At 43.0% G+C, this 11,758-nt stretch overlaps 1 protein-coding gene across 1 annotated transcript; it reads left to right on the top strand.

Annotated features, from left to right (window-relative positions):
• Window positions 1–4,051: 4,051 nt before the first annotated feature.
• On the top strand, window positions 4,052–5,259 carry LOC309492905 (uncharacterized protein; the record flags this gene model as incomplete). The annotated part of the gene is made up of 3 exons (XM_082161945.1): window positions 4,052–4,375; window positions 4,412–4,816; window positions 5,243–5,259. The coding sequence occupies exons 1-3, from the start codon at window positions 4,138–4,140 to the stop codon at window positions 5,257–5,259; spliced, it is 660 nt and encodes a 219-aa protein (XP_082018071.1). The 5' UTR covers window positions 4,052–4,137.
• Window positions 5,260–11,758: the final 6,499 nt, after the last annotated feature.

The following is an 11,758-nucleotide window of genomic DNA, read 5'->3' as shown; positions in this document are numbered from 1 at the left end:
CCACCGCAGACTGCACCATCAGCCAGCACAATTGCGTCGATTAGACCTGTCTGAGGGTGGAGAGGACTGGTGTCCAAGCTGGCCGATCTGCCACTGACATCTGTCCGAGCAGCCGAGGTCCAGAGTGTTTCACTGGTTTCAACGCTACTAATGCTACTAACTCCCCAGGCCAGAATTTTGTGCAGCCGAGACTGCCGACCCAGAGACTGTTCACGTCACGTCTGCCGACCCAGAGACTGTTCACGTCACGTCTGCCGACCCAGAGACTGTTCACGTCACGTCTGCCGACCCAGAGACGGTTTACATCACTTCTGCCCAACTAGAGCCTGCACTTCACACCAGTCCAGTGTAAGATATTTGTATTTGTAGTGATTCGTCAATTTAGCTCAAAGGAATTATTAATTAATTTATAGGGAATTCGAAAGAGTCACTTATTACAACTGAGCAAATGACTCGTTCGCGGTTCATTTGAACTGGCTGTAACTATCAACTCTGCAACGGATATAAATATCTGAACTATAGTGAAACACTATAGTTAGCAAGGTAACTTAGATCAGAAGTTTAAGACATTGAATTCGTAAGCACATAACACAAGTAATACTTCTCTTTAAAATACAAACAAGACTTTATTGATTATTCTAACACATAAAACTAATATCTAACACAAACACACGCACACACATTCATACGAGTTGCAGAAAGAAAGAGAGTGAGTAAAGAATAAGTTTTAAGAGTGAGATGATGAAATCCCAAGTTTCTATATGCACTTATAAGACATGACCTGGAACGAACCATCAATCATTCATTTAACCCTTCTATCGTTTCTTAGGTGGGTTATAAAATTTATATCACTACACCAGTTCAGCTTAAAAGTCTGGAGGCTACTTGCGTATTTGCCTTCCTTTTGGGGTTCCCTTTTTGTCGGCGTAAAAGGGGTTTCCCGAGTTCGTTCGTCCTCGTGCTGGGATGGATGTCTGGGGCGGCCAATCACGTGGTGTGCTGGTGGATGAATGAAAGTCTCTGAAGCTGGAAAGCAGGCTTTGCAAGTCGAATCGTGGACCAAAATTGTGCCGCAAAACTTAAACTTAGAACCGAGACTCACAACGGAAAAGAAAGGAAACTAAGAAAAGAAAGTAAATTGAGACGAGAGTAGATGATGGCTTGAATGAAGCTGTTGAACCCGTTCTTCTGATCTTGATTTGGGTTCTTTCGTCTGCGCGTTTACATGGTTGCTAGTCTGTCTGGTCTCTTCTCCCTTCGCGCACTTTTCTAACCTTGTTGAGAACTCTTCTGAAACTTTGTTCGGGTCTAAGATTTTAAACTCACATGTTTGTCCGGCCTCCTGGATCAGTTCTGACCAATTAACCCTCTGGGGTCTGAGTGGTTTTTGGGGTCCTTGAGATGTTCTGACATGCCCTGACATTTGTGCTTTTTTCAGTTGCTTATAAACATATTAATGGCAAAGGTATAATTACACTCTATTTAGCACAAACAGGGCTACCATAATATGTGAGCAACATGCATGTACATGTTTGTATTTTTGAGAGAATAATGTTTATGCATGGTTATTGAAAAAACAAAAAACTAAAGTTTCTGAAATAAGGCCACAAAACACATACTAAATATGTGACAATAAGACTTTTGACTAATGGATGTTGTTGCCTAGAGTTTTTTCTTCAAAATGATGTGAAAATCATCCTGCCCTTATCATTCACATAACACAATACATTGATTTAAATCTTGTAAAACACTTTTTGTTTGTAAAGACAATATGCGCAAGGGGCGTCAACCATTCAACAGCATCATGCATATGTAGTGGTTCACACCTGAGGAGACAATGGGGCCCGCATACTTAATGAGCCATTCATTCAGGTGTGTCACCTATAGCCACAAGAAAGAATGCAAGAGCAATATATATATATTTCTACCAAATTGGTTCACAGTTGGAAGCATGTCAATTTTTTATTTTATTTTTTTTTTCACAAATTTTGCTTGCAAATTGTATAATATCCAAGGAAAACATGTCTAGTAATTGTGCAGTTAATTCTCATACTGTATTTTCAGTTTTGGAATATGTATCCTCTCCCCAAATTTGTCAATAATAAAACACAATAAAAATTATTTAAAGAAAAGGCTTATATTTACCTTTTAAAATTTATATTTTATATATATTACTTCTAATATAGCCTACATTGACGAAACATACTATATCTAACATATTAGCAAAAATTGGCAAACAAAAGCTTATTTGAGGTGGCAGATATTTTACAGTAAAAATGTGTAATCTATCCAAAACTAATCAACGAAATGTTGTCTTTCATTTGTCTGTAACATAGGTCTTTCATTTTTATTATAAGGAATATAAATGTTAATTTGCTGTTTAATACGTTGCTTATACAAATACATTTTATTTCAACATATTTCAGTCGATTTTTACTCAGTATAGCAAAATAGTTTGCTAAAAGCAGATCATTCATTCACACACAGAAACACAATTCAAATTTAAACAGTCTTTTTACGAGTTGTGGTAAACAGCGCATCTCTGCCGTTCATTCATTCACACAGAAACGCGATTTACTTGAGAATGAAAAAAAACTTACTACAGTATTCCATCCGTTGCTCCTCGAAATACCAGCACTTCTGAGGTACGTTTTCCATTATTATTATTCCTCACAGCGCTGCGAGACAGTGTAAACAAGTGCAATGATCTGAATAAACTTGATGTGTTTTCTTGAGCTGATATGTGGGCGTTCACAGGTTTGCACGGATCGCCTCAGTCATTTGCGTTTGAATAGCGCGCGCTCTCCGTGGGCGGGGCAGATTAAAACGTAATGAGCTGAGATGAGAACGACTGACATCTCTCTCTTTTCATAAAGATTACATAAACAGAGATTTTTTTTTTTTTATATAAATTACTTCATTTAAAAGAAGAGAATTCAAGCTTCATGCCTGTGTGTCTGTGTGCCTGTTTGACTGAGTATTCGCTGAGTTATTGTTCATTTTCGGACGCGTTTCAGAATTGACTTCACTGACAGAGAGAAGGCAGAACTCGCTTCGTGTTTATTTTTCTTTATTTGGCGAAAAGCACAACACTTTGTTTTTATTGTGAGTATACACAAAAATAATACACATTTAACAGAATCGATTGATGTATGAAACTTGTTTGTAATATCAAAGTCACCAGAGCAAAATGAATCTCTTTTGAACTGATAAAAAAAAAAGCGAGCTGGTATCGCCGGCGATACAGCCGACCCCAGGGGGTTAAACACTGTCTTTATTTAGGAGGTGGCGTTCTCTTCACTTCTTATCATAAATCAAGCTTATCTGTGCTCTCCTTACTCTCTAAGCTCTAGTAGAGAGGACAGAGGCCACAGTTTAGACATTATAACTATTATAAGAATATGAAACATTTTACACAGATTTCAATCAAGCCATCTTTTGAATTAAGAACATACGATCATGCTGACAGGAAGCACGACACACTTTCATTCACACACCTAATAGTTATAACAATTACATGAATTATATGGGATCTAAGCATATTAGACACACACATATATTGTAGACACAAAATAGATTCATGTAGTTGCATGATGTTTGATTATAAGTCCATTGAAAATTGTTCTGGGATGGTTTTATGTATTTATAGGTAAAATCTCAGTTCTTGTGGTTTGAAGAGATTAGAACTCTGGTTTGGTCATTCAGAGGTCCTAAGAAGAAGATGGTCTGTTTTGTATCTCTTTCGTGGGGGTCGAGCAGCTTCTGCTGTTATCTTGATCGAGCACTGAGCTGTGCCATCTCTGAGCCAATCATTCTTTTCCAAGCTATCTCACATTGACAAGTTCTTCCTTTAGTTGGGCTCATCTCTTTGAAGCTTGCATGGCCGTAAAGTTCTTAGCTGGGGGTTTTCGTTGGTTAGCGTAGACTAGCTGGAGCCTGATTTTTATGGCTCTGGACTGGTGATTTGGGGTCTGGAATGTTGGGTTCTGTGTGGAATTATGTTTGAACAAATCACCTGGAAGATTCGTTTGTGTTTGATTCGCACTCAATCCTACACCAGCCGAGCCAGCACTTCACGCCAGTCCAGCCGAGCCTGCACTTCACGCCAGACCAGCCGCGCCTGAGACTGAAAGTGTCATGCCCGCCGAGTCTGAGACTGAGAGTGTCATGCCCACCAAGCAGGAGTCTGTGAGCGTCATGCCCGCCGAACCAGAGCCAAAGCCCTCTTCGCCGCTGGTCCCGTCCGGCCCAGAGTTTCACAAGATGCTGGTCCCGTCCGGCCCAGAGTTTCACAAGATGCTGGTCCCGTCCGGCCCAGAGTTTCACAAGATGCTGGTCCCGTCCAGGCCAGAGTTTCCGGACAAGATGGCCGCCGCCGAGCCAGTGTCTCCGGACAAGATGGCCGCCGCCGAGCCAGTGTCTCAGGACAAGATGGTCGCCGCCGAGCCAGTGTCTCAGGACAAAATGGTCTCCGCCGAGCCAGTGTCTTCAGACGAGATGACCGCCGCCGAGCCAGTGTCTCCGGACGAGATGGCCGCTGTCACGTCGCCTGAGCCCTCAGCAGAGATGGCCACAGACACACCTGAACCTGAGCCCTCAGCAGAGATGGCCGCCGACACGCCTGAACCTGAGCCCTCAGCAGAGATAGCCGCTGCCACGGTGTCTGTTCCTGTTCCTGAAGGGTCGTCTCCTCCCTGGCCGCCTGAAGGGTCGTCTCCTCCCTGGCCGCCTGAAGGGTCGTCTCCTCCCTGGCCGCCTGAAGGGCCGTCTCCTCCCTGGTCGCCTGAAGGTTCATCTCCTCCCTGGCCGCCTGAAGGTTCGTCTCCTCCCTGGTCGCCTGAAGAGCCTGCTCCTCCCTGGTCGCCTGCACAGCCTGCTCCTCCCTGGTCGCCTGCACAGCCTGCTCCTCCCTGGTCGCCTGCACTGCCTGCTCCTCCCTGGTCGCCTGCACTGCCTGCTCCTCCCTGGTCGCCTGCACTGCCTGCTCCTCCCTGGTCGCCTGCACAGCCTGCTCCGCCCTGCTCCGCCCTGGTCGCCTGCACAGCCCGCTCCGCCCTGGCCTTCCGTCCTGCCGCAGTCTCCAGGTCCTCTTCTGCTCCACGGACCTGGCCCTCCATCCCGCCCCCCGATCCGCACCTCCCACCTGGACAGTTTTGGAGCGTCTGGAAGCCGCTCTTTGGGGGGGGGGGGGGGGGGCGGCTATGTAACGATCACCAGCTGGAGTGCCCTCGAGAGCCACCAGAGGGCGCTCCAAAATAGACTATGATCACTTCCTCACAAACTACACTTCCCATAACGCACTGTCCGGACTCATCAGCACTCATCACCTTGTTTCACTCACACCATAAATACCTGGTTTTCACATTCACTCATCGCGAAGTCTTGTTGTACTGTTACTGCATTTCTGAGTGTTATTTACCCGTGTTTGATTCTTGTATTTCTGACCTTGGACTGTTTCACCGTTTCCTGATTGTTTCTCTGCCTGGCCTGACTTGTTTATTGGACTCTGATAATTGCTGCCTGCCCTGACCTCTGCCTGTTATTCGGATGTTCTCTGTGTTTCCTCCATTGATCTGTTCGCTGTTGTTGACCCTGCCTGTACGACTACTCTGTAATAAAGCTGCATTTGGATCTTCACCTTCGAGTCTCGGAGCAGTTCATAACACATACTGGTTATGATCAATTATTACCTACATATTTTAAATCGCCCAAAAAAAGGGAATATATAGCCCATGTATTTGTATCCATATACAGTGGGTACGGAAAGTATTCAGACCCCCTTACATTTTTCACTCTTTGTTATATTGCAGCCATTTGCTAAAATCATTTGTTAATTATTTTCCCTCATTGTACACACAGCACCCCATATTGACAGAAAAACACAGAATTGTTGACATTTTTGCACATTTATTAAAAAAGAAAAACTGAAAAATATCACATGGTCCCAAGTATTCAGACCCTTCGCTGTGACACTCATATATTTAACTCAGGTGCTGTCCATTTCTTCTGATCATCCTTGAGATGGTTCTACACCTTCATTTGAGTCCATCTGTGTTTGATTATACTGATTGGACTTGATTAGGAAAGCCACACACCTGTCTATATAAGACCTTACAGATCACAGTGCATGTCAGAGCAAATGAGTATCATGGGGTCAAAGGAACTGCCTGAAGAGCTCAGAGACAGAATTGTGGCAAGGCACAGATCTGGCCAAGGTTACAAAAAAAATTCTGCTGCACTTAAGGTTCCTAAGAGCACAGTGGCCTCCATAATCCTTAAATGGAAGACGTTTGGGACGACCAGAACCCTTCCTAGAGCTGGCTGTCCGGCCAAACTGAGCTATCGGGGGAGAAGAGCCTTGGTGAGAGAGGTAAAGAAGAACCCAAAGATCACTGTGGCTGAGCTCCAGAGATGCAGTCGGGAGATGGGAGAAAGTTGTAGTAAGTCAACCATCACTGCAGCCATCCACCAGTCGGGGCTTTATGGCAGAGTGGCCCGACTGAAGCCTCTCCTCAGTGCAAGACACATGAAAGCACACCTGAAGGACTCCAAGATGGTGATAAATAAGATTCTCTGGTCTGATGAGACCAAGATATAACTTTTTGGCCTTAATTCTAAGCGGTATGTGTGGAGAAAACCAGGCACTGCTCATCACCTGTCCAATACAGTCTCAACAGTGAAGCATGGTGGTGGCAGCATCATGCTGTTGGGGGTGTTTTTCAGCTGCAGGGACAGGACGACTGGTTGCAATCAAGGGAAAGATGAATGCGGCCAAGTACAGGGATATCCTGGACGAAAACCTTCTCCAGAGTGCTCTGGACCTCAGACTGGGCCGAAGGTTCACTTTCCAACAAGACAATGACCCTAAGCACACAGCTAAAATAACGAAGGAGTGGCTTCACAACAACTCCGTGACTGTTCTTGAATGGCCCAGCCAGAGCCCTGACTTAAACCCAATTTAGCATCTCTGGAGAGACCTGAAAATGGCTGTCCACCAACAATTACCATCCAACCTGACAGAACTGGAGAGGATCTGCAAGGAGGAATGGCAGAGGATACCCAAATCCAGGTGTGAAAAACTTGTTGCATCTTTCCCAAAAAGACTCATGGCTGTATTAGATCAAAGGGGTGCTTCTACTAAATACTGAGCAAAGGGTCTGAATACTTAGGGCCATGTGATATTTCAGTTTTTCTTTTTTAATAAATGTGCAAAAATGTCAACAATTCTGTGTTTTTCTGTCAATATGGGGTGCTGTGTGTACAATAATGAGGAAAAAAAAATTTACTTAAATGATTTTAGCAAATGGCTGCATAATATAACAAAGAGTGAAAAATGTAAGGGGTCTGAATACTTTCCGTACCCACTGTATATATATATGGATAATTAATTACAACAAATTATAATTAATTATGAATGTATAGATAGGCTAGATCAATTTTCAGAATTACCTTTAACATAATTCATTTCACATCGAATGATCTGTTCGTCCACCGAACCGACAGAACAATCTTCTCATCAACTCTCAAGAAAGGTTATTCTTCTGGCCATGAAGAATAATTTTCCTGTTCTATTATATTACTATAAAGTACTCAACAATATAAAAGCTTGTAGCTTAAGATCACACATTTAAGGGACTTTGTTAGGTGAGCAGGAGACAGAGACAATCAAGCGTATAATGGGTTTTAATAAATGAAACCACAAATACATATGACTATACTTAAACAAAGAATACATAACGAAAAGTAAAGAAAGAAAGAGAGAGCAGATCACAGAATGGCAAATATCACAAACAGTTAGGGTGTACTCACACTAGCCAGTTTGAACCGTGCCCGAGTGCGTTTGACCTCCAAAGCACGGTTCGTTTGACTAGTGTGAGTGCTCCGAACCGTGCCCGGGCGCGGCTCGATTAGCCGGCCCTGGCCCGCTTGGAAGAGGTGGGCCAGAGCACGGTTCAGTTGGACTTGGGCGCGGTTCGCATGCAGTGTGAGCGCTAACCGTGCTGGACTCCATTGTGTTCAGTGAGAGCGCCGCTCTTCCTGTTTATCCCGAAACCGTCGCACCATAATGAAGTAAGCGTGCTCCGGCACGAATGCTGAAACCCTATGTGAGAGCAGGCCAGAGGGGGAGTGGGGAGGGGGGACAATCGTACTCGGGCCCGGTTCATGGCAACCGTGCCTAGTGTGAGTACACCCTTAACCTTTGAGAGCCAGCAAAGAATCAAATCACCTTAAAGCAGGGGCAAACAATCTTAAACGCTTCTAAATCTCGATAGAAATAATACTTGCATGCATCTTTGGTGCTTTGCAAGAATGTGTGTGTGTGTGTGTGTGTGTAGATCCTTGCTGTGTCTGTGAGTTTGAAGCTTTCTTTCAGTTCTTCCGGAGAGCGCATCGTTCGCGGGAAGTTTAAAAGGTTTACTTGAAAGCAAAGTTGCCGGAAATTCAGGGTAAGTCCATTTCACCCGGAGATAGAAAGAATGAGCACAAGACCAAAACAAGGCAAGAAGCCAGAGATAAGACTAAGACAAAAAGCTAAGAACAAGAGATTACAGAATAAGACTTAGAACATAAGACTAAAGGCCATTGCACACTGAGTCCGAAATTTTCGTATGCGTTTTTCGTGTTCGTCAGCCTTAAAATTCGTCACGCACAGAAACCTTGCACACTGAGTCCGATGCGTAATTATTAAACCTTTGCGGAAAAAAACTTAAAAAAATACAAAATGGATTCGTCAAGCAGTGAGGATGATTTTGTTGCCCTCTTTCTTCTTAAAAAGAGAAAAAAGAAAGAGGAAATATTGGGTCCATCCAATCCTGAGATTGCGCCGAGAGGAAGGAGAGTTTCACCTGCTTATCAAGGAGTTGCGAAATTATCCCGAGCGATTCAAAATTTACCTCAGAATGTCAGTGGAACAGTTTGATGCTTTGCTAGCGATACTGGAGTCACATATTAAAAAGACCACCAATTTCCGTGAACCAATCCATCCTGAACAGAGACTGGCAGTTTGTCTAAGGTATGGACACACACACTCACACACGTGTTTTTGTTTTTCATACAGTACTTTGTGCTGCGAAACGAAGTGTATCAACTTGTCAGACACCATTCTGGATTTTGTCGTTCGCTTGCACGGTGGCTCTGAATTGTCAAAAAAACCTCTCAAAATACTGGCTGTGGATGCGAAAAACGCAGAAAATCGAACCCGATCCGAATTTTTTTATTACGGACGAAAGTTTCGTAGACAGTGTGCAAGCGTGATTGACATAAAGTGAGGTAAATTATTTTTTTTTTCGTGCGAAAATTTCGGATGTGAATTTCGGACTCAGTGTGCAATGGCATTAAGAAACAGAGGTAAGACATAAAACTAAGATAGCGATGAGCCATAGCATTGTCCTTTAAGGAAAACTTAGTCCACACCTATTTTGGGTGACCTGACCAATAGCACTTAGAAAACTTTTAGCGGGAGAGTTCTTCTTTGTCTCCTTCTGACAACCTAACTTGCATGTTTTATGATGGTGTCAGAATTGGTCATTTTTACATTTTACTTAAAAATAGTTTAATACATTTTATCGTAACCTACTATATATATATATATATATATATATATATAGCTAAGGCAAACCAAGAGGTTTAATTCAGTACCAAGAAAGATATGGCTGGAAGATACAAAAGTAGAGATACATTCTTGCACTTGAATATAAGCACTCAGAGTTCAACTAACACAACTAGAAAGTCATAACTAGGCTAATATGAGGTGGGAAACATACATACACACACACAGGAATATATCATATACATTTTGGAATGACTTATGAGTTAAATGGAAAGAATGTTTGTGTATGTATATTGGTGCATTTCTCAGTTGTCCGTCCATGCCACCTGCCTGCCATGGGAGGGGAGTTGAGTTGATTAAGATCTTTTTGAAGCTCACAACGGAGTTTGGAGGTGTTTCTGTTTAGCCTCTGCCATGCCACTAAAGTGACAATGGGGCAATCTGATCCAGACTCATCGGCACTAGGCCTGTGATTTACATGAATGAGTCCAATACAGTAGGTTAAAAGCTTTATGAAGCTTAGAATGAACAAGTCATCGTGATTCGTCCAGATGCTACACCGTGTTTGAAAATCGTTCAGGTTCTGTTGGCTCTAAGGACCAGGGGCCTCATGTACAAAGACTTGCGTTGAATTCATACTAAAACATTGCGTACGGACAAAGCTGTAAATGTGCGTACGCACAAAAAAACCCAGATGTATGAATCTCTGCGTACGAAGGATCCTCCACGCATATTCTCTTTGTTAACGTAAATTGAGCGCACAGGCACGAGCACAACGCCCCACCCAGTCTCCTCCCTTAATTAAATTAATTTAAATATGGTAATGAGTCCACTTTGGCAAATGAAAGCAGTAAGAAAATGGCGGCAAGAAACGAAACTTTACAGAAAGTGAATTGGAGGTGCTACTATCGGAGGTAGAAACGAAAAAAAATGTTTTTTTATTTGTCCTGGGGAATTAATAACAAAAGGAAAAAATATGAGTGGGAGAGTTTGGCTGATGCCGTCAATGCGGTGGGATCTGAAAGTCGCACTGTAGAGTAGGCTGAGTACAGTTGAGACCAGGGACGTGGGAACTATATTGTGAGAGGGGGGGCGGGATTCTTGAGAGGGGGGGGGGGTGTTAGTGTAGGCCTATAGTAGCCTGTGTTATGTATCCTGATTGACTTTATGATTAGTTAAACCTGTCTTGCACATGCATCGCCACAGAGTTAACCATTTCAGACAGTAGGCTACCGGACAGCCTCTGTCTCGTTCACTTCAAGTCTGTGGGCGTTACGCACAGCTCAGTGTGGCCGCTCCAATTTACCTTCAATGAAATCTATGTCAAAACGCGTCAAAAGAGGCAATACATTTACGCAGAGCAGGGTCATAAACGCGCAGAAAACGTGGCCATGTGTGTCTGGAGTTCAGCGAGCTCCACGGACCACTCCTTCAGTCTATTCACGGAGCGCTCTAAAGTCAACAGCGCTGAATGAATGATGATCTGCTTTTATGTCATTTTTCCTTTTTTATTCAGAATATTCACAAATGTGTTAGCTATGGCATGAAATATCTGATATTCCGATTGTCAAATTTATGCAAGTGGAAGTGTATTGTTGTTTAAACACCTTTATAACGATCGCGTTAGTTGAGCTGTATGCGCGATGGGCGCCGCCGTGTTAATTTGTGCCGCAGACGCAGTTCAGAGAATCGGATCTGTTGGATTTACAACACGTGTAAATTTCAAATTCATCCACTTCTCCCGAAATACATAAAAGTAAGTGGCTGGTGAACTGGGAGAAGAATAGAGTAAACATTAAAGTTACTTACACAATGTGTATCTGATATGAATAAAACGTGTCGAATTATAATGGAAAGGATTATTATTACCTCCGAAAACAATACATTTAGAATTTGTAAAATACACACTGATGTCTATGCATAGACATCAGTGTGTATTTTACAAATTCTAAATGTATTGTTTTTTTAGTAGCCTACTTATGTGAATTTATATGTCTGAAACCTAAAATAAACAGTATGTGGTTGAAAACACTGAAAAGTTGTGATATATGACAGCTCTGAGCGCGCCTGTCTCTGGCTAAATTCAACATTTGAATTTAGCAGTTGATCATGTGATGCACTGACCGTTCTGATCACACCGGTGTGAAACGTTCCAGGGACCAGCCTAGACTGATCACACCGGTGTGAAACGCTCCAGGGACCAGCCTA

The sequence above is a fragment of the Leuciscus leuciscus genome (genome assembly GCF_965113295.1).
Source record: "Leuciscus leuciscus genome assembly, chromosome: 2".
Lineage (NCBI taxonomy): Eukaryota > Metazoa > Chordata > Actinopteri > Cypriniformes > Leuciscidae > Leuciscus > Leuciscus leuciscus.
This window is presented reverse-complemented; position numbering and strand designations above follow the sequence as displayed.